This window comes from Octopus bimaculoides, chromosome 1, assembly GCF_046866305.1.
Source record: "Octopus bimaculoides isolate indiv1 chromosome 1, ASM4686630v1, whole genome shotgun sequence".
NCBI lineage: Eukaryota > Metazoa > Mollusca > Cephalopoda > Octopoda > Octopodidae > Octopus > Octopus bimaculoides.
The window spans coordinates 183,928,187-183,952,481 of NC_142928.1; the positions used below are offsets into that span (position 1 = coordinate 183,928,187).

General features: G+C 35.7%; 1 protein-coding gene across 1 annotated transcript; it reads right to left on the minus strand.

Moving 5' to 3' along the window:
- Nucleotides 1–628: 628 nt before the first annotated feature.
- Nucleotides 629–24,280, minus strand: LOC106872723 (PAT complex subunit CCDC47). The gene is made up of 14 exons (XM_014919805.3): nt 24,232–24,280; nt 21,533–21,668; nt 18,083–18,234; nt 16,556–16,678; nt 15,734–15,908; nt 13,666–13,850; nt 10,983–11,084; nt 8,442–8,549; nt 7,186–7,268; nt 6,287–6,345; nt 5,262–5,371; nt 2,792–2,959; nt 1,651–1,698; nt 629–1,024 (listed from the first exon to the last, which is right to left on the minus strand). The coding sequence occupies exons 2-14, from the start codon at nt 21,663–21,665 to the stop codon at nt 1,007–1,009; spliced, it is 1,464 nt and encodes a 487-aa protein (XP_014775291.1). The 5' UTR covers nt 21,666–21,668; nt 24,232–24,280; the 3' UTR covers nt 629–1,006.
- Between the last annotated feature and the right edge of the window lie 15 nt (nt 24,281–24,295).

A 24,295-nucleotide genomic window follows, 5' to 3' on the forward strand; every position in this document is an offset into this window, starting at 1 on the left:
AGGAAATGAGGATTGAGGCATAGTGGACCCCTATCGAGATGTTAAATTCAACACTGCAGTTATCACTATCTACACATCTGTACTTGGCTTGTACAACATTCATAACCATTCATCTATCCTAATTTCCTCAGAAACCCCAGATTACAAAGCATGTAACTTGTCGAGGGTCTTCTCCAGATTAACAAATGCTAGATACCTCTGCAATTATTTTAGTTTTCAATTCACAGGAGCATATCTTGTATATTTTGCACACATTTGTTCTCTCCAGTTCAAAATTTACTACAATGACTTTGGAACAGTCTGACACTTATCAGATTTCTTCAAACAATCTAAGAATTTAAATTATTAAACATGGCACCTTGGGCAAGTGTCTTCTATAGCTTCAGACTGACCAAGACCTTGTGAGTGGATTTGGTGTCTGTCCCCATCACACTTGACAACCGATGTTGGTGTGTTTATGTCCCCATGACTGAGCAGTTCGGCAAAGTAGACCGAAAGAATAAGCAATAGGCTTAAAAAAAAAGTCTTGGTCATTTTGTTCAACCAAAAACCCTTCAAGGCAGTGATCCAGCATGGCCAGTCAAATGACCGAAACAAATAAAACAAACAAAAACACACACAACATGCAGAAAAGGCAAACATTTCTTATTGTATTACATATACAAAATTTCAAAACTGGGAGTAGTGGCTTGGCTGGGAGTAGGGGAATGTTTGTAAAAGTTAATTTAATATTTTGTTATTGTTGTTGTTCTTAAGGAATTAAATAGATAAATATTAGGTAAAAATCAAGCTTTTGTTTCTTTCTTTTTCACTTGTTTTCTTTTTCTTTTTTAATAAGAATTTGGAAAATTTTTTCAGTCAAAAAATAAACAAAATAAGAACATATGGCATTTTTAAATTCATTCTGAATAGTTGGCTATAATTTAGTGAATGCAAAAAACTTAATTTCAAAGAATTACAAATTGTCCATAGCGTTTTACATCTTTCAGATGAGATTTCAAATGTTTCAAGAAAGTGTCATCCTCTGTAAAAGAAAAAAAAAAACCATTAATTAATTAATGAAATGGTATTTGATAGAATATGTAATTTTTATTATTAGCCTTGTTCTATCAACAAAGACCGGGCTTTTGAATCACTGTGTCCTGTTTTATACAATAATAATTTTTACTTGGGCTAGTATCTTCTATTTTAGCTCCAAGCCAACCAAAGCTTTGAGTGGATTTGGTAGATGGAAACTGTGTGTGTGTGTGTGTGTGTGAGAGAGAGAGAGAGAGAGAGAAAGAGAGAGTGAGAGAGAGAGAGAGAGAGAGAGAAGGAAAGTGTTTGTGTGTCCTTGTCTTTACACAGTATGATAATTGTAAATGAGTGTCACTGACATAAGCAATGCCAATCACTTCCAATATTCTGTGTAAACATATCTGACCATAGGGAAATACTACCTTACTTGGAAACAAGTGAGGGTTGGTGAAAAGAACATCCAGCAATAGAAAGTTTGCCCTGAACTCCATCCCCACAAAATATGGACCTTTAAACAATGATGATGTAGTTTTGGGAAAGTACTGGACAAAGTGCTTAGAGCAGTGTCTGATAAGTAAGAGGAGATAAGAGAGATAGATGAGGTAAACGAGAAAAAAAGAAGAGACTGCATACCTTCATTTTTGGTTGTTTCTTTTTCAGATCTCTTTTATTTTCCCGTTCCTATAATACAAAACAAATATGAGGTTAAAAAAAAAAAAGAAGAGTCGCTAGATGTTAGTGAAGGATTAAAATATTCAAAGAATAGCAGCAGTTTTGAGATATTATCTTAAGCATGCATCCTCATAATTGACAACAGAAAAAGTAGCAGCAAAGCTTTCTCATTATTACATTATAGTTAAACTACACTGAAATCTTTTAATGCAATGAAAAGAACCCAGTGGAACACAGAAACAAGATCCAGAGCTGTATCACCACCACAGTATAATTGCTGCTGTTGTACAAGAACCAATAGCATGCATGAGATAAATAAGAACATGACTGCTCAAGCGTGATCATTGCCAGAGCAGCTGTCTGACTTCTGTGCTAGTGGCACGTAAATAGCACCATTTGAGCGTGATCGTTACCAGCGTCGCCTTACTGGCACTTGTGCTGGTGGCACATGAAAAGACATTCGAGTGAGGTCGTTGCCAGTGCCGTTGGACTGGCTCCCGTGCAGGTGGCACGTAAAAAACACCTTTTTGAGCGTGGCCATTGCCAGTACCGTGTGACTGGCCCTTGTGCCGGTGGCATGTAAAAGCACCCACTACACTCTCGGAGTGGTTGGCGTTAGGAAGGGCATGCAGCTGTAAAAGCCCTGCCAGATCAGATTGGAGCCTGGTGCAGCCATCTGGTCCACCAGTCCTCAGTCAAATCGTCCAACCCATGCTAGCGTGGAAAGCGGACGTTAAACGACGATGATGATGATGATTTCAAAAATGTGATTATTTTTAGAATGACAGTGTAGGGAAGATATGAAAAGCTAGATCTGGCTAGTTTGAACATAGAACAGGTAAAATAATTTAGCCAGATATGGCCAGTCTAAACGCTAAAAAGAAATTTTGATGTTAAAAGCAGAAAAATTGCAACAAAAATCCAAATAATCTGGAACTGTGATATCAGATTATTTGGGTTTTTGTCAACTTCAATACCTCACAGTAGATTTGATTTTAAATTTACGCCATTGGCTCAAAATATTAGATATCCAGAAGCTGTTTATCATGTTTGAGCAATTGTTTTGCTTTATACTTTACTTAGAACAAGGGCCAACACTCACCTCCCACTTTCGAGTCTTATCAGGATCATCTTCATTCATTATCTTTTCTTTTTCTGCCCTTCGTTTCTCTTCTCTTCTCTGTTGTGCAGCTTCCTGGCGCTGAGCATGGGCAGCTTTTAGAAATGCTTCTTCAGCTTTTTGTCGGTTCCTTTCAGCCTTTTGACGAGCCTATTTACAATAAATAGACAGATAGTAAGAACTTTATTTTTTTTCTTTTCAATTTACATGGAAGAATTTATAATGACAGTATCAATCTTTGCAATACAATAATGATGTAGAAAATTAATATTCAGTTTATAAGAGTCAACAAATAAAAAAACTATTCTCAAACTCAGCAACACAGCTTTGTTATGATTCTACAAAGTATATTACTGATAAGTTAGTGATAGTATCTAAGAGAACTGGATTGAAAATAAAACGGAAGAGGTGCATCTGACATGAGATGACATATAGACAAAATCTTACTTCTGCTCATAAAGTAAGATTTACTCAATTTAATCTTCTAAATGCATAAAATTTTGAAGAGCAGAGTTTAAATTTTTCTCAGAGGTCGTTACCAGTGCCGCTGGACTGGCTCCTGTGCAGGTGGCACGTAAAATACACCATTTTGAGCGTGGCCGTCGCCAGTACCGCCTGACTGGCCTTCATGCTGGTAGCACATAAAAGTACCCACTACACTCTCGGAGTGGTTGGCGTTAGGAAGGGCATGCAGCTGTAAAAGCTCTGCCAGATCAGATTGGAGCCTGGTGTAGCCATTTGGTTCACCAGTCCTCAGTCAAATCGTCCAACCCATGCTAGCATGGAAAGCGGACGTTAAACGAAGATATGGTGGTTGCTGTCTGTTTTCTTCTGACATCTTTTACATTTTTTAAAGTGTAAAATCAAGATTACAACAAAGAAAAAAAAAACCCTCTTTATTTGTTCAAGTTGTGCTCTCAAGCAGGATTCTCTGCCAGACTGATTGGTTATCATGGTTTAAGATTAAATACATTAAGAATCAACATCAATGAAAAAAAAAAATGTTCTGTAGTTAAGGAAGAACAAAGAAATCTGAAATTTTAGACAAGAAATGAGAAGTTGTGATATTCACGTGTTTTCTGAGGTGATTTAAGCATGAAAAGAATTTAACCAAAATGGACGATGGGCATCTCTTAATGAAGGTTTGAAATATTCAAGAAACAGCAGCAGTTTTGTGATGTTATCTTAAACATGCATCCTCATTATTATTATGAAACAACAACATGAAAAATATCAGCAAGGCTTTCTAGTTATTACATTAGCTTCATTATAGTTTAACTACACTGAAATCTTTTAATGCAACAAAGAAAACCTAACTACAGCCCAGCCAGATCCAATGCCATGTTGTTACCATACTGTGTTTGTTGCTGTTGTATAAGAACCAAACTTCATTCCTACACACAACCTCTCCATATGCTGTGCTAAAATCTAAATACTGGACAGAAGATTCCAGCACATATAAATCAATTCCTAGAAGAAACAATCAACCAAACATACAAAACTGTACAAATATCAATATATATATATATATATATATACTACATATGTGGGAAATTCTGTTTGTGGAGTTGTTAGCTAACTTCTCCGACATTGTTTTATTGATTTTGATGAAACTTGACACGGAGTAGAACTCGTGTCTGGAAACCTCATAGGGTTCTCAGATTGTTGAAAAAAAAAAAATCGATAATACGGTCCCTGGAAGGGATACTTATATATATCTAATATATTTTATTTTAAAAGCCAAGAGAAATAACCCATTCATTTTCCTAAATTATTTAGGTATAAATCAAATTGAGTATGCTTATTTCTTAGTATTTGAACTGTTAGAGTTATTTTCGCAATTTATCCAGTACAACCCTTAAACAACTAAATAGTATTTTCCTAAACAATAGATCCACTTATTTCGGTTAGTGACTTATTCACGAATATACCAACACTAGTGCTGCTGAGGGTAATATTCTCTGGGAATGCACAGAAGCCCTTTTCAGAGTTATTTACTTTGAATTGTTATTATCTCATATCTGATTAGCCTGTTATTACGTAACATGCTTCACGATTTTAGTATGCATACCTTATTAGTATTTCCTCCTATGTTCTATATACTCTGGGAACGCATTAAAGCCCTTTTTGGGGCTACTTTATTTGAATTCTTAATATCGGGTAATTAATTTCATGTTATTATATAACTGACTTCACAATTTGGGCATTCATAACTTATTGGAAATTCCTAAAACAAGATCCTGTGTAAGACAGTTCGGTATTCTCTGCAAATGCACAAAAACCGTTTTAAGGGCTACATACTTTGTATTGTTGTTACTGGATTAGCAAAACAATTATGAGAACAGAACCAAGGGATAAGCCCTGCTTTCCTGGGAATTACTGGGTACATCAGCTAGTATATATATACATACATAGATACATATATACACATATGAAATATTCAAAAACTTACATCTTTACTAAGTTGCATTCGACTGACTTTGTCAATACAGTGAAATATCATTTGCATCAGAGGTTTCATAGATTCCATGTCAGCTGTATTTGTATGACCTCGGCCAGGTACTGCAATAGGTTAAAAGAAGAAACAACTGATTACACTATATGTTTATAACAGAGTAACAACATATGTTAACAGCATAGTTATTGCTGAACCAACATAGAAGCCTGTTGAGGCAGATGTTCTATGGCTGACTACCCTTCTTGCCAACCCTCACTTGTTTCTAAACTAGGTAATGTTTCTCCATGGCTGGACATGTTTTTTATGGAAGACGGGAAAAGAAGAACATTGCCTTTGTGGCATCTTGAAAAAGCGTCTTCTACTGAACTGAACAAAACCCTGTGAGAAAATCAGAAGTATAAACTACAAAAACACCCCTTATACATGTGTCAGTGCATGTGACTAAGTTTGTATTTCCTCTCATTTTCACATGTGTTCACTGGTTGTAAACAATGGCCTCACTGACAGTGTAGTTTGCTTGCCATTCACCATGAAAGCATGTTTGGACCTCTCAATATATTGCACAATTTTTGTAAACAAAAGGCCATTTATTTCCAGTTCCATGAGACCATGTCTAGATTGATTGTTGTTTCATAGACTGGGAAATTATTAGTTTGTTTGGAAACAGTTCAGATTTGGTATCAGGAGGGGCATTTGATTGTAGAAAACTTTACTCAATGTACCCCCATCATCTGCCACAAACAAGCATGGCAAAGTAGACATTAGAATGATGATGATAAAAAGGGGGTTTCTTTTCAGTTTCAATTTATCAAACTCACTCACAAGGCTTTGGTTGACCCAGAGCTACAGTAAAGACACTTGCACACTGGGACTGAACCTGAAACCACATGGGAGTGAAGTGAACTTCTTAACTACACAGCTATGCCTGTATGGTATTGTTTGCTAAAGTATACATAGTAAAATGTACCATGAAATAAAAATGAAAAATACATAAATTTATGTCAAATAAAACAACATACCATTGAAACAAAATATTATCACTGGTCTTGATGCAGGCATCTTCTGTGGTACTGATTCACTGCAACAACAAAACAATAAATCCATCAGGTTTATTCTTGGAAATATCATCAATTATTTTCTTACAATTATGATCATCAATACTGCTTAATTAGTTTTCCAACTAACAACTGGTATAATATAAACTATTGGAGCACTAAGAGCACCATTCGAGCATGATCGTTGCCAGAGCAGCTGTCTGGCTTCCGTGCCAGTGGCACGTAAATAGCACCATTTGAGCGTGATCGTTACCAGCGTCGCCTTACTGGCACTTGTGCTGGTGGCACATGAAAAGACATTCGAGTGAGGTCATTGCCAGTGCTGCTGGACTGGCTCCTGTGCAGGTGGCACATAAAAAACACCATTTGAGTGTGGCCGTTGCCAGTACTGCCTGACTGGCCTTCATGCCGGTGGCACGTAAAAGCACCCACTACACTCTCGGAGTGGTTGGCGTTAGGAAGGGCATCCAGCTGTAGAAACTCTACCAAATCAGATTGGAGCCTGGTGCAGCCATCTGGTTCACCAATCCACAGTCAAATCGTCCAACCCATGCTAGCATGGAAAGCGGACGTTAAACAATGATGATGAATACTGCTTAATCAGTTTTCCAACTAACAACTGGTATAACAAACTATATAGTGCATTTATGAATACCTTTTCTACCACTATGTACAGAAGTCATCCACCTGATATGTAAGTAAACCTGCACGCACACCTCCGATCACTTGCCATATCTTTTCTCCTTTTCCACCACTACCACCACCTTCATCATACTCTAACTCGGTGTATTCATCTATTTCCCATCAATCACACAATTTTTCCTCTTCTGAAAACAATGAAAAAAAGGATCCATTTAACTTACTCCTGATTTTTGGGTCCTGAGTACATGTCTGAGAAATGTATATATTCTACAAGTCCTTCGTATTTTGTCAGTATGTGATAAACCTACAAACAAAAGCAAACTTTATAATTAATAAGTAAACATAAGAGAATGCAGACTTAAATTATATAGTAAACACAGGTAAAAATGTTTTGCTAAAGACAATCAGTAAACAGATATATAATATTGTTTTGTTCATTCAGTCTTGTTATATAAATTATGATAATGACCCATGTAACAATGACATAATTGCTAACACATTTTGAATAAAAGCAATTGTCTGCAATAGGCTTTGTGCATGCGTATGAATATATACAATAGTCATGAGGCATCTGTTTCTGTCACTGTCACTGGCTGACATGTGCTGAAATGATCAGAGATTTCTTCCTTCAACAATTTAGCATTCAAAATTTGCCAAAATGTAATGCATTTGACATTTTGATGATGTGACTGTTTAATTTTAAAAATGACAATGTAGGGTAGGTGTGAGAGGTCAGATCCAGCTGGTTCGAGAATCAAACAGGAAGACTATTAGGGCCAGATAAGGCTGATTTAAATGCTAAAGGGTTAATAGAAAGCCTGTTTATAACAGGTAACATTTCCTGCGTTTAGAAGTGAATCAAAATCCAGATGTTAACTGGAAGCAAAAATCCATGGTGTGTGAATGCCTGTGTGTTATGGTTGTTATTGAACCCAAGATCAGATCTGATCAAGCAGACATTCTCATCATGTCCACTTTTCCATGCTTGCATTGGTCAGAAGGAGATTATTGAGGCAGATTTTCTGCAGTCAGACACCCTTCTCACCACCAACTCATTTGTTTCGGAGCAATGTATTCTTTCCCCCATAGCCAGACATGTTTATGCAGGATGTTGGGAACAAGGGACACTGCTTGCACGATAGCAGCACTCATTTACAACTATCACATGAAGTCTTGACTTCATGTGATAGTTGTAACAAACAAAAACTCACACATATGATGGGCTTTGTGTGTGTGTGTGTGTGTGTGTGCATGCATGTATATGATAGGCTTCTTTCAGTTTCCATCTTCAAAATCTACTCACACAGTATGATTGTCCTGGGGATATCGTGGCAGACACTTTCTCAAAATGTCATGCAGTGAGACTGAACCCCCAATCACATGGTTGGGAAGCAAACACCTTAACCACACAAACTTCAAAAAAGACAAAACATTTCCTTTCTGCTAGAATTCATTAAAAAATTTTAGGAAACTTTACCCGTTTGTCTATGACAGCAGATGTGGCTTCTCCAATTTCACTTAAAATCTGATAACTTGATGGCAAATCAAATTTTTCAGCATTTTTCTTTTCAGTGCAAAACTGACTCTAAAAAAATAAAAGTGTAATAAATAAATGAATAAAGAAAGAAATAAGTAATTATTTTCCTCTTACACAGCAAAAAAGGTTTCTTCTCGAAGCTAAAACAACTAACTCACATAAATTACAAATTTATTCAATAAGTTAAATTTTGTGGAATGGAAATCGTTTCTGAAACTTCATCTCACAACTAATTATTGTAGTATCCTTTGCTGCCATTCTTTCACATTTTGTCCATTTTTTTTCATGCTAGCATAGAAATACCAATGATTGAGGTATCAGTTTATAGCTGGACACTCATCCTGTTGCTTAGGATTAGCTATTTTCCAAGTAAGGATCTTCTTACTTCACACATCTGATGAAGGCACAAACCAACAGGTGACTTGTTGATAGAGGAACTAACATGACCACTTGTATGTAGCTCAGTGACTTTCAGAGACGCACAAATGTAACCACAAAGACTTACACATTTACACACACACACACACATAAATATTTTTGGTGAAACACTACAAATTTTATGTATACACATTAATGAATCACTAAATCATCCATTAATTTGGATGATGAAAACATAATAGAGAAGCAAGTCCGAACGAACAGAGCCAAAGTTTGAACCAGTCTTAACAGAGGAGGAAACAGAAATTGCCAAAACTGACGTCAGTATTAAGAATTGTCATTCAGCATTTTTTGGAAGATTAAGGACCCTGTTGATGTATATGTTTACATTTATGTGCATTGATTACAGCATTAGAGTATTTTAGCTCTTATTTCTAGCAATGTAGGTGTTTCTAACACCCTAGTCACATTTAGTGACAATTATAATTCTCCTTTTTGGTGAAACATTGCAAATTCCTGTTTATATTAATTTTATAAATATATATATATATATGTATACGTATAAAGTCTGTCATACCAGCCATGACGAAGGGAAATAGCCCTGAAACTCGAGTCGCCTTTATATATTTATATATTTGATCCTTTATATTGAACACTCAATATTTCATCTACATTCAATACTTTATTTCATGGTGCCATCCATTTTTATTTTATTTTATATTGTATATCATATTATATATTGTATATTCCATATTCTATACCCCACATTAGTTCTGCAGGAATATAAATAAAACATAAAAAACAGACAGTGTTGGAACTCTTTTAAGCAAAATAATATATTCCTCTATACACAATCATACAAAAAAAAAACCTTTTTTGTATTTATTTTTACTCGCATATATATATATATATGTATATATATATATATATACACACATATATATAGAAACTTTAAGTTATAGAAAATATGTGTGACATATTTCAGCCTCTAAAACCAAATTCACTGTAGTTATTCTTTTACTCTTTTACTTGTTTCAGTCATTTTGACTGCGGCCATGCTGGAGCTCCGCCTTTAGTTGAACAAATTGACCCCAGGACTTAATCTTTGTAAGCTTAGTACTTGTTGTATTGGTCTCTTTTGCCAAACTGCTAAGTTACAGGGATGTAAACACACCAATATCAGTTGTCAAGCGATGGTGGGGGGACAAACACACACACACAAATATAAACATCTAGAGAGAGTGAGAGAGAGAGAAAGAGAATGTAAGCATAAAGAATGCAATTAATGTAAGCAACAAAGACTGATTCAATTCTTGAAAGCACATCACTTACTTTTCTTCAGCCTATCCAGATATATTCCATTCATGCTTCACAAAATGTTTATCATTATGCAAATATCCAAGTTTAGAGAAAGTATCTTCTACATTCAAACATAAATAAATAACAGCTTTTTTTTTTTTTTTTTGTATTTGACTATAAGCTCTATTGATAATACAATCACAACCATTTTATTATATCTTTTAATTTTGCCAAACTACAACAGATTTCAGCTTCTCAATATTACTGCTGCTTTATTTTTTTTTGACAAGCTCTTATTTCTAATTTTTGAAATCTTATAATCTTGTTCTCATCAAGAGGTCTAATATAGTCAGGGCATTCATGATTAAGAGTTTTACTAATTATACAGTTTTAAATTACTATATGATAATTCTCTCATTTGATGTGAAGGTGCATGGCCCAGTAGTTAGAGTGTTGCACTTACAATTTCAAGATCATGGTTTCAATTCTTGGACAGGTGGTGTATTGCATTCTTGAGCAAAACACTTCATTTCGTGTCACTCTGCAACCGCTTCAAGATCTGATATGTGGCACACCATGCACCTGCACAGGCAATGTTGATTTGATGGAGAGAGTGAGCCAAGGTACAGAACAAATATTTGACCATTATAAACAAAATTATTTTGCTCCAGCATGGCCACAGTCAAAATGACTGAAACAAGTAAAAGAGTAAGTAGTTGCAGAACCCTCATCTGTTGTTTACAATAAGAGTCCACCAATAATAATTGTGCTTTATAGAAATAAAATAAACAGTTAAATACTTACTAAGTCATACATGTCTCGATGTAACTTGGCACAAACTTTTTTCTGGGCAACACAGCAGACAAATTTATCCATTGTGTTTGGTTCCATGTCTACTGTAACAACCTAAGTGAGATTTAGAACAACTTGAAATTAAAATGAAAGATATTTTGTAATAAATAACTTTAAAAATATACCAACAATAAAGATATGTGCAACTAGTTAATATATTAACAGATACATTGAGAATTTATTTTAGTATCAATAACTATTGTCTTTATTGTTGTAAAGCAGTCTTTTGCCACTGTTGTATCTGTCTTTTCACAACGGTTGTTGCTCTGACATATCGTTATATTCCAAAGTCGTCAATAACATGGTTCTATCTGGCACTGTACAACCCCCAGTTGTACAGTAGTACTATTTTCGTCAAAGGGATGGATCGTTATAATGTCCACTCAGTATCACAGTATAATTTCTATGTCAGAACAGACATGGCTATCAACACAGTATACCCATACTCTCGACCTTTTCTACGTTGACCAGCTACTGGTCTATTTATAATGGCTGGATACTATCACTTTTACCAGGAGGGGTGTACAGTTTCACTATACAACATTTATTGCAACAATAAAAAGATATTGATTTCATTTGATTAAGACTAAGACCAACTTAGATAAGATAAAGTCATTTGAACTAATCTTAGATAGTAAAATAGTGAAGATGGAGGGCTTCTTACAATGTGAAAAGGAAAAAGTTTAATAACCTTTATGTATTTCAAGCACAAACTCCCATCATCAGAAGTAAACAGTCAAGAAATGTTTTATCATCATCACCACCATCATTTAACATCCATTCTCCATGCCGGCATGGGCTGGATGGTTTGACAGGAGCTGGCCAGCCAGAGAGCTGTCCTGGCACCATTTGTCTGTTTCCGCATGGTTTTTATGGCTGGATGCCCTTCTAACACCAACCACTTTACAGAGTGTGTTGGGGTGCTTTTTATATGGCACCAGCAAGAGTGCTTTTAGATGACACTGACAAAAGTGCTTATTATGTGGTGCCAGCACAAGTACATGGTGCTGGCATGAGTGTGTTTTATGTGGTGCCGGTACAACTGCATTTTATGTTGCGCAGGCACAGGTTGTAAAGGACTTTGGTGAACATGGCTAGTTCTGTATAGACAAACATTTCTTAACTGTTTAATTCTGAAGATGGGCCTTTGTGACTGAAATATATCATCATTACTATTTAACATCTGTGTTCTATGCTGGCATAAGTTGGATGGTTTATAGGTTCTGATGGATCCAAAAACTGCACCATGCTACAGTGTCTGCTTTAGTATGGTTTCTACAGCGGGATACCCTACTTAATACTAATCCTTTTACAGCATGTACTGGGTGCTTTTTTTGTGTCATTGGAACTAGTGAGATCAGCTTGCGAAGCTATAAAACCCAGTGGGATGAGATGGGGTATTTATGAGAGAAGATGAGGGGTTAAAGTATGAAAGAAGGGGAGGAGGGGCAAGCAGGTTCTTGTAAAAGAGCTACATGATTACTCATCTTCAAGAGTGAGAATGGTCAGTTGGAGATGCAAGTCAAGGTGGCTCCTCAAGGTATGAGGTGAGTAGAAGAGCATTAGGCCAGAAGAATTAAGAAAAAGGGGGTGGGTTGCAAGAGATGAGGGATGGGAGGTGGGCAACAACTTTAAAGATTGGGTAGGATTGAAGAGTGGATGTAGGGAATGATGGATGACCAATGATACATGAGTTGTGGAAAGTGCAGGGATGTAGAATGGAGAGAGAGTGAGAGAGGGAGAGGCAGGTGCAAAGCATGAGGGGAGATAATTTGATAATTTAGTGGAGATAGGGTGCTGAATCACAAGCATGTGGGTGAGGAGAACACTAATGGATGAATGGCTAAGTGAAATGGTTCTAGGTAGCAAGAAAAGTAGGATGGTTTCAAGGGGGGAGGGAGTTGCAGTGACAAAGATGATGGGTAAGAGGAGATATCTGGAGGAGATTGGATGAGGTGCCCATTTGTGCATATACACACAGACATAGTGCTTCCAGAAGTTAGTTTTGTAGAGGTGGGCAGGTCTTCTCCAGAGCCTTACACCCCCAGATAACTCAATCCTTTGTTATCTTCTCCATCAAACATTTTTCTTTTTGCATTGTAAAAGGTTTCCATTTTTATTATCATCATCATCATTTAACGTCCGTTTTCCATGCTGGCATGGGTTGGACAATTTGACAGGAGCTGCCCAGATTCTAATTGTCTGTTGTGGCATGGTTTCCACAGTTGGATACCCTTCCTAACGCCAACCACTTAAAGTGTGCTGGGTGCTTTTTACATTCCACCAGGATGGGTATGCTTACACACCACTGGCACAAGTGTATTCCATGTGGCACCAGCATGCTTCAAGCAAACTACAATGCTCTTCTTCCCTTAGATAATTACTGGGTTTTCTTCCCAACTGAAACCAAAATGTAAGACAGACCAGCATGTAGCTTTAACCCAAAATATTTAGTTAAGGGCTCTGGCCAACTTATCAAAAAAAAAAATTAAATAAAATAAAAAATTTTTTTTAAACTCACCAGGAAGGAAAAAAATACACTTTTAGACTTAAGAAACACAAAATGAATTTGTTAAATAAAATTTCTCGTGTGTAATGGACATTCTGAATCTGAACAACTTTATGTTTTACTCACAATTTGATCTGATGAAGGTTTCAAAGCTCGAGCGATAGTATTAACTAAATCTTGTCGTTTGATGAACTTTAATTCAACTAGCATTCCCTCAACATAGACACGACCACTGCACCAAAGAACATAAACATTCTCTGATTCTTTGAGCAACATTCCTGACTGAGCATCTTTGGTAGCTCCATCGTCCCCTGTAAAAGAAAAAAAAAAAGAAAAAAAGCTTGGAAAAATGGACAATAAAACAATGATATTGATGATGAAACAGGGAAAAGATGAGAAAGTCTATTTTTCATTTTAAAAAACTTTTCAGCTCTTCTGGATAAGGCTGTAACTGAAGGAGCATGACTTTCCCATTCCCCCAGCAGTTTGGTGATTCATTTATAAATCCCAGAGCTTCACAATGATTACAAGGAATATTCATGTCACCAATGTTCTAACTTTCAACCATATGCTTACAAATCTTTTGACAGTGTCTCATTTTCATTTCCTATTCTATTTTAAGCACATTATTTTATCTGCTGTAAATATTCACTGTATTCTCTTTAATTCATATTTCCCCTTCCATGCTGCTGCTCCCATGCTTGTTCTAGTGATTCAACTCTCTGCTTCTCTTTACAACATTGCCTCTACCATCCCATTCTTTCTCTTGTTAGCATACCTCATCTGTTATCCATATTTTATAAACAAATATCAATTTTCAAGTGAGCAGACGATAAATAATTGCACTTACATGCATGCATTAAGTGATAGGCGATATAAAAATTTAGTTCAATAAAAAGAAAAAACTACACTTTTCACTAATCACCACCATTACCATCATTATAGTTTTCAGTAACAAAGCTCAGGATAAGTTTGCCAACCAAGATTATTTTCATTTCATTTCAGTTCTTTCAGGTGTTTCTATCTACTTTTCCTGCTGTCGATGTATTGATCGATTCCGACAATACAAAGTTCAAATAACAAATTAAACCTAAAAATATAACATTCACAGCTATTTTGCTAAGTTATTTCACTATCATTGAAAAATGTATCTTTTAATCTATAAGTTTTTATTATATTTAATATAAACCTTCTTTCCACCATCCACCCATCAATGTATTTGTCAATGTGAATAGATAGATAAATAGATTGACAAATAGAAGATATAAAAAAACTGAACATTAAAATGTTATTTTCTTGTCAGTCACAATAATATATGATGTCTAAAATTTCCTTACCCTAGACGCTTTATATTTCTCTCTCCCTCTATCTTCAACAAACTTTTTAACCCCGTAATTCTCATGTCATCACTTCTCTCTCTTTACCTCTCACTTGCACTAACCATGCGACAGTGTAATGCATCAGCTGGCATAGCATCTCTCACTTTTAATATAACTGCCCGCCCCTCTCTATCTGCATTTCTTTAACTTCACTACACAACATCACATCTCTGCCAAACATTGTACTACTTTCTTTCTCTCTATTTCTCCCTTCCACTCACTTTTTAACAACATAACTATTACTTTCCCCCTACCCCACATCATTAAGACTTCTCTTTCTCTCTTTTTTTTTCTCGCTCTTCGCAGCTCCCTTCAACCATCCACATAATGGTGTAACGCTCGACGACTGGCACCCATGCCAACGTCGTCTCCTTCATTGGACACGAAACTCGGCTTGCGAAGACCTGTTGGGGCAAGCGAAAGCGAAATCGTCATGGCACCTTAGCCCAGCGTCGCCTTCCTGGCACTTGTGCCGGTGGCATGTGGAAAGACATTCGAGCAAGATCATTGCCAGTGCTGCTGGACTGGCTCTTGTGCAGGTGGCATGTAAAATACACCATTTTGAGTGTGGCCGTTGTCAGAACTGCCTGACTGGCCTTCGTGCCGGCGGCACATAAAAGCATCCACTACACTCTAGGAGTGGTTGGCGTTAGGAAAGGCATCCAGCTGTAGAAACTCTGCCAAATCAGATTGGAGCCTGGTGTAGCCATCTGGTTCACCAGTCCTCAGTCAAATCGTCCAACCCATGCTAGCATGGAAAGTGGACATTAAACAATGATGATAATAATAATAATGTTGAATGGGTCCCAACTTACCAACAATGTAAAAATTTGAATATAGCAGTTCTTTATGTCCATTTAGCCAAGCTTGAGCCAATTTGTGGTTTTTTGATTTTCCAGCCAGAAAGTTCAAGAAATATGCACAAAGCCCACCCAACATCAACATCTCCATATAAAAACTGTCCCAGTTGGTGTGTAAATGGTAAGGTATCTGAAAATAAAATATCAAATCACAGTAATTAAACATCGTTATAACAATAGTCGGCTTTCAAAAAATCTCATTAGGACTTGTAATTCCACTATGCCTATTCTAAATAATTCTTGACATTTCAAATACTATGAATGGTCTTACTGGAAGAAAACTACAAAATCAAAAGTTTGTACAAGATCTAAGATTTGTTTGTTTGACAAAACATTTATGGCATGCAAGCAATTATAATATCTGGTAGTTGTAGCAGAATTAATAACATGGCTGTGTGGTTAGGAAGCTTGCTTTACAACCACATAGTTTTAGGTTCAAACCCACTGTGCAACACCTCGCACAAGTGTCGTCTAATATAGTCCTGAGCTGATCAATGTCTTGTAAGTGAATAAGGTAGATGGAAACTGTGGAAGCTTGTCATGTGTATATGTCCGTGATGCATATCTATGTTGTCGCCGGCACCGCTGCTTGACAACTGGTGTTGGTTTGTTTACACCTCCAAAATTTAGCAGTTCAGCAAAAAAGATACCAAATAAATAACAGACTTAAAGTAAGTACTGAGGCTGATTTGTTCAACTAAAGCTCTCGAATGTGGTGCCCCAGCATGGCCACAGTCTAATGACTGAAACAAGTAAAAGAAATATATGTATATTTACATTTGGAATAGTGAGTCCAGGAGATGCTTCATGTGATTTGCCTTTGCCAAAATTACGTTCCTTATCATCAAATCCTTCAAATTCTTCATCATCATTCAAATAATCATTCTCATCATCTTCCGTCTGAAAAGAATGGAGAAAAAAAATCATGAAAAAGCCCAGGTCACATCAACATATATCATATACCTGACTAGAAACTGAATATTTACAAACTCAAAAAATTTGTTAATATAACCATAAGGGTGGTTTTTTTTTTTTTGGAAACCCTGTGGATACTGGTGCCATGTAAAAAGCACCTGTGCCAGCACTATGTAAAGAGCACTTGTGCTGGCGCCTTGTAAAGAACACCAATTCCAGCCCCACTTTAAGAGCACCCATGCCGGAACCACATTTAAAGCACCCACTACACTCTGTAAAGTGGTTGGCTTGCCAGATCCAGTCAAACCGTCCAACCCATGCCGGCATGGAAAACAGACATTAAATGACAATGACAGCGAAATTAAATGATCTGCATTTGATAATCTATACCATCCTCATTTTTTAGCAGCTGTTTTTCCATGCTGGTATGGGTTGGACAGGTTGTCATGATCTGTGCTATCTTGCACTGAGCAACAAAGAAAGCCAACCAACTTTTCGTTGTGTACATCTAACGCATGCTGATTGGTTGCACTTTATCTTGCCATCAGCACAAGAGAGAATATCTATATAAAGAGGACCAAAGAGTCTCCTTGACTTTATATCAGTTCTTGATTGAAGTTACTCCCTTCTTAGATAGGTATACAGAAGACCTAGATCTTCTTATAGCTGAATTTGCTAAAGAATTAAAGAAAAAATTCCAAACGTAAAAAGAAAGCTTAAAATAAATTAGCAAAGACAAACATTTATTGAGCAAGAAAGATGAGAAGGCGGCAAGCTAGCAGAAACGTTAGCATGCTGGGCGAAATGCTTAGCGGTATTTCGTCAGCCACTACGTTCTGAGTTCAAATTCCGCCAAGGTCGACTTTGCCTTTCATCCTTTTGGGGGTCGATTAAATAAATACCAGTTATACACTGGAGTCGATATAATCGACTTAATCCATTTGTCTGTCCTTGTTTGTCCCCTCTGTGTGTAGTCCCTTGTGGGCAGTAAAGAAATAAGAAAGATGACAACTTTACTTCTTGGGAAAATGCACAAAAACCTAAAAATGAAATGAACATGCTCCACTGCTATGTTAGTGCGCATACATTATAACACACAAATAAGCTACTCTGCAACAATATATTCCAGTATTTTCAACTCTTATGCATATCTCACACAAATATAACATCTACTTATGGATTTAGAATAGTAGGATAAGCAGATGTGCTTCAAGAGGACACACCTTGGATTTTAAGCTTAGCCTGGTGTAGCCATCTGGTTCACCAGTCCTCAGTCAAATCATCCAACCCATGCTAGCATGGAAGGCGGATGTTAAATGATGATATATATATATATATATACATACAGAGAGAGAGAGACTGGAAATATTTGTCTAGAACACATAATACCTCCACAGTAGCATCGTCATCTTCAGCAGTATTATCAGGATATTGGGACCATTTTTGTTGCTGCTGCTGTTGCTCTTCTGAAGACGGTTTTGACTCACTTCCTAAATATGTTTCTTGTTGATTGTAGTTAGAATTCGAATCAACCGGATCATCTGTAAAGAGACACAGAGCTCATAATTAATAACAACTCAAAAGTCAAATAGTTATATATATATATATATGTGTGTGTGTATATATATATATATATATATATATATGTGTGTGTGTATATATATATATATATATATATATATATTAGTTGAAATTTATAGACAAACAAAACATGAAGACAGATGTATGAACCACAAGTAAATATATTAGTTTGACGCTCAGGAAAAATGAAAAAGTCTTTTACATTTCAAGTCTACGCTTTTCAACAGAAAGGAATAGGACAAAATAAACAGAGAGAGAATGAAAAAAACTTGTAAATTTCAGTGGTCCATGCATCTAACCCATGCCAGCATGGAAAACAAATGCTAAATGTTGATTATGTTATGCTTAGAAGCAATGCACATTACCAGAATTTTTTTACTCAAATCAAATGGAACAAACTACTTCAAATCCTTGTTAGACTGTTCACATAAATGGAGTTGGGACAGGCGAGTTTGTACTGGCAAAGTCGTATATACACACATTATATATACTCATATGTATATGTGTGTGTGTGTGTGCATTCTATTTTTACATATGTGTATGCATGTGTGTGATCAGAGTCTATTATGCACTTGGGCCCAGTCACTGGTTTGAGGGTATCTTATCTCAACTTTCCCACTTTCCAAGGAAATCCCGTTAAGGCACAGACAATGCCTTCTCAGTTGTATAAAGTATAATATTTTGAAATGTATCAACTGAAGAAGGTCTTTCATAATTTCCTGTTATCTATTACATAATGATCTGAAATATACATATTAAATGCTTTCAAGACATCACTATTTGGTTTGATCTCATTATTCTACATAAGCAATAGGTAAGAAAATGTACCAACATGACATACAATAGGTACATATAATAAATGCTGAGACCAAGTATCTAAGATCCAGCATTGAATGAAGGGATAAAAGAACTTATAGAAATAAGGGTGGTCTATAAGCAATGTACAGGTTGAGCTAATATAACTATAATAGAATAAAAGAGGGACAGGCAGTTGCAAGGCATCAAGTCAAATAACATTTATACTGAAGAGAATACAAAGATATACAAATTTAGCAGAAAACTAAGAGAATCTGGGGAGTGAAAGTTCATACTGATTTAGCATAGACAGGAAATTCACAGTCCATCTTTGATTCTATCATATATATATATATATATATATATATATATATCATCATCATTTAACATCTGCTTTCTATGTTAGCTTGGGTTGGATGATCTGGCTGGGAACCAGCAAGATGCAGGTGTGCATAAAACTCCATTGTCATCTTTGGCATACAATCTACAGCAGAGCAGGATGCCCTTCCTAATACCAATTACATTACAGCAAGTACTGTGTGCTTTTTTCATGCCACCAGTACTAGTGAAGATGCCATGTGTCTTGCAAGACAAAAGGGGAAAAGTTCCCACTACTAAGAAGTATACAAAACATTTTTCAAACCTATCTTAGTAAAATTAAAATTTGACTATAACAGGTATGGTTATTATAACAAATAATTATTACAATACTATAATTAATTTCAAGATAAACAGTGTCTGTAAGGTTAAGAATTGGAGTATCAAGAGTTCATACTCTGGAATAGTCACAGAGTAGGGACCCTACAGAAAATGTTACTCTTTTCCCTATCTGTATACATATCTCATGTTTGAGTTACTAGCATTAAGACTTTCTCCAAAATTCTCACTTGAAACAACATTGAATAAAGTCAAAGAGAGATCTTATTGAATGTCAGAATTGACACTAGAATCAATAAGCAAGGTTGTCAAACCACATAAAGAGACTACGAAAGTCTAGAGTGAGGTGTCAAACTGAGTGGATGTTTCCATGTAACATCTTGACAGCTTACCAAATCAACCTCAGAGAAAACAATATTGCAAAAGTTGGGCATCGCATCATCATCTCCATCAAAGGACATTGAATGATGTTGATGGTAATGTGATGCCCAACTCAGAGAAGTGAATGGGAAGAGAGTTTAACGCTAAGTATAACGACAATTAAGACCAGCTCTATGAATATGTAAGGGTTTAAGATGAGATATCAAGTTATTTGATATCAAGTTATTGTTGCAGCAAAGAGAAATCTAAGGATTGAAACAGATGCAACTGACACAAAATCAAAGCGTGAAGTTAATACCAAATGTACTTAATAAACATATTTATTTAAATTAAACCAAAACAATGTTTTTGGATATTTATAGATACATGTGTTTGCTTTTATTACATCTTACCATAATACAATATAAATATAAGTTTATAATTTGTTTTGAACAGTGTAATATGAATTAGATAAAGCTATGAATAATAGTTTGAAAATGTTAAGCAGAAAAAGGCTTTTGGATACAAAAAGTTGACTTTTTAGTTGATTTTTAACCCAATATTTACATGCTATTGTTTAAAGCTTTATCTAATCCAAGTTCCACCTTTCAAAATAAAGAATTTGTCTCTTGAATTTTCTAAACCCATAAGATATAAACAGTAAACAATTATCGTTGGTGAGAACAAAGTTTCTAAAATGGATTGAGAATTTCAAATGATTGCTTTTGTCCAATGGTAGAACGTCTGTCATGTTTACAAAAGATGTGTTAGTTCGATTCTCACAAGCAGCCTTCAGCTTCTATCCAAAAGAGTTTTTTTAACTCAAAATTTACATGCTTCCCTCAGGCTTTGTTACATTGGCATCATCAAGATCAGTGATGAAATAAAGACAGATGCTGAAAGTGAATCAGAGACACATCCTCAGACAAGATCAAGAAAGCAATTGTATGGTGGCACTAAAGTGACAGCCTGAGGGGAAAAGAGCAGCAGTGCACCTTAAAACCACATGGCAAAGGGCCATTAACAATGAAAGGAGATGAGAAGAGTGTAGAAGCTGGAAACCAAACAGAGTAGAAAACAGAGATGGTTGAAGAAATTATGTTGTAGCCTTATGTGCCTCATGGCACAGAGAGAACGAACTAATTTACATTCTATTATTTGTAACTTTATCTACTTAGAATTCCACTGTTAAAAACGAATTATCTCACATCTCTCAAAGTTTCTAAATCCTTTTGACATAAATATTTTTATATATAAAAATATGTCATAGTTCTTATAGATATATATTTCATACTAGGTTATTTATATAATCTATTTATACGATAAACATTATAACTTATTTATGCAATAAGCATTGTTTTTTAAAATAAAATATTGAATGGACAAAAAAAAAAGATAAGAAAATATACATTGATAATTTAACATCAAATTGTTTTTACAACTGACCTTCATCAAATTCTTCAAACTCAGCAAATTCATTGTCTTCTATACTGGAATCATACTGACTGCATGTAATGCAATGAAGAAGTGCAGTCAATAGACTGATGAGGAAAAATAGGTATGATAATGTTGTTTTCATTTCCTGAAAGAATATAAATATAAATATAAATATAAAAATGAATGTTTTCAGCAGGTTTGTGTTCATCAGTGCAACTGCTTGTGATGGAGATAAACTAAAATATTCAGACATCAAAATTATAATAACTATAATATAAAAATATAAAAACAACTGTGTTAACATTCAGAACATAATTAATGAAGTCAATATTATCTTAGCGCATTAGCCAACAATAAATTACGCTGCAACCAGAAGTATCATTATAGCAATAGACAGATTCCACAACATCTTCATGCCCTGGGTATGATTTGAACAGCATGTAGTAGTGGGGCCCTGTCCAGACATTTAAAAATTTTAAGGAGTGTGGAACCACCTGACCTGGAGGAGTAGTAGCAGCTATCAGTAGGTATGGGTTAATTAGCATGTCATCGAATTGTCTCTGGAAGAAGGTCACTTACAGACACTCCAACAGACTCTGGGCAGATGAGGCCCTTCAGTTCTTTAGCTGCACATTGAAGAGAAAGTAGCTCCATCTACATCCTGATAACTACTGGACCCATGACACTTGTTGTACCAGACCAATACAAGTTTGAAGAACAAGACAGTGGAACTGGCTCTACAACAAACCATGCTCATTTTAATATTAAAACCCTGTAGTTGCGTGGAGTAATTATTGAGCATTTAAAAAAGGTTAAAAGAGAAAACCCCAACAGAAAATCGAGAGGGAGAGGCCCTAAGATAGATATGTAGCTATACTTAACCAATGGCCAGATGCCCTTTTTGTCTCCAACACTCACTTGTTTCCAAGAACAACCTTGCATGTATGGCAACAAGTTTCCAATTTCATGAAGGCTGTCCACATCTGCTCACAGCAACAGTTGCATTTAAGATAATTAATGAAAGCATGGTACATACTACCTTGTTACTTCTCTTACGAGTAAGGACTATGCTGTGGATAGTAATCTAAGAAGTAACTGGTGATGGCTAAACAGGGTATAAAAAATCCATCAAGCAATACTGTCAATCGTTATTTAACCCCAAGTCATACGTGATCGAACAGAACTATGATCAAAGGCATTCCAACTGTGACCATCCCACCCTTTTTAGGAATTTTCTAATGGGTCCTTTCTTCCTCTTTTAAAGGAGGTTAAAGATGTTATATGAAGAAAATTTGGCTGTTATTCCTATTAGTAGAGGCTTCCTAATCTTGTGATACTAATGATTCTTACATGCAATGCATTAGATGTTATTTCAAAGACATCATACGAATGTTGTTAGTAAACAGAAAACAAGAGCCTGACAAGTGTATGCAGAGCCGGTGTGTGTGTGTGAGTGCATTCATTTAAACTGGACATTAAATAACATTTCTTTTAAAGTTTACAAATTCGAACCAAAATTGGAAATAACTTTTATAAAATAAATAAAAGGCTTGAAACTTTAAATATTTTAATCGGCGCAGTTAGAAAATTGTCATTTTATAAAGGAACCAATGGTGGAACCTCTGCGCAGTAATTTGACTCGCTAGTGATAGCAGCGAAATTTCTCTTAAATCACACCATAGCATTTTAAATAAAGAAGGTCACATCGGATAATGTTAAAGAATGTCGTTATCCCTTATATGTATACATATATATAAAAGGGAGAGGTGGTTACAGCTTTGATCCTAGATCTACTCGATTAAGGATGACCGAGGGCTAAACAACACGTTATCTATACGAAACCAATAATAATAATAATCCTTTCTACTAAAGGCAAAATATAATAGTAATATTCGAGCATTTAAACTTCATAAATCTAATATAGGCACGAGATTATAATCACGGCGTGACAGCACAGCGTTTAAGCGGATTTGGGAGTTTTTGTTTAATATCCTGTCTATTTAACTAAAACATTTGGCTCAGAATTTAATCAATGTTCAGCTCAAAACTATTTTGATAAGTCACCATGTTTAAATATCATGTACAAGAGTGAAAGAATTACCATCAAAATTATTCTTGATCAGTACTAGGTCAGCCCTAATTGAGCAGATCGAAGGAGAAAAAAACCTATCAGCTGTGACCATCCCATTTATATGCTTATGGCGTAGTGCATCTCGAGACATTGTCCAATTTGTGGTTCTTTAAAACAGTTGGGTGTGATTTGACTGCTATTTCTAACAGGTTGAGCCTCAGAGGAAAGCCATGTAGGTTTTCCTCTGAGGTTAACTCCCATTCGTGTGAAAAACCGTGAAATTCTGTCTGAACTTATAGAAGAACTGTTGAATTAAGCTTCGCTCGAACTTGCAATTCATGCATAATAGCCAGTATATTTGACCACACACATTCATATCTAATTCAGAAATGTAATTAATTAAGAGTTAATGATGAAACAGAATATACAAAACTCCCGGCAATCAGGAGGCCGTCTTAATATATATATGCATTATATATAGAGAGAAAACCCATGGTAAATCCAAGCAACGATTAATTACTCTTGTAAAATAATGTGAATCCTTAGAAAATAAAACTGAATTGAGAGTAAAGAAATATAAAATGATATTAAAGATGTGATAGATGGAAATAAACCAGAAAATAAAAGACATATTTACCGAGAACTGAAATATCCCTTTTACGGCGTTCGAACTTCTCACCCGAAATACTTTCCCACAGGAG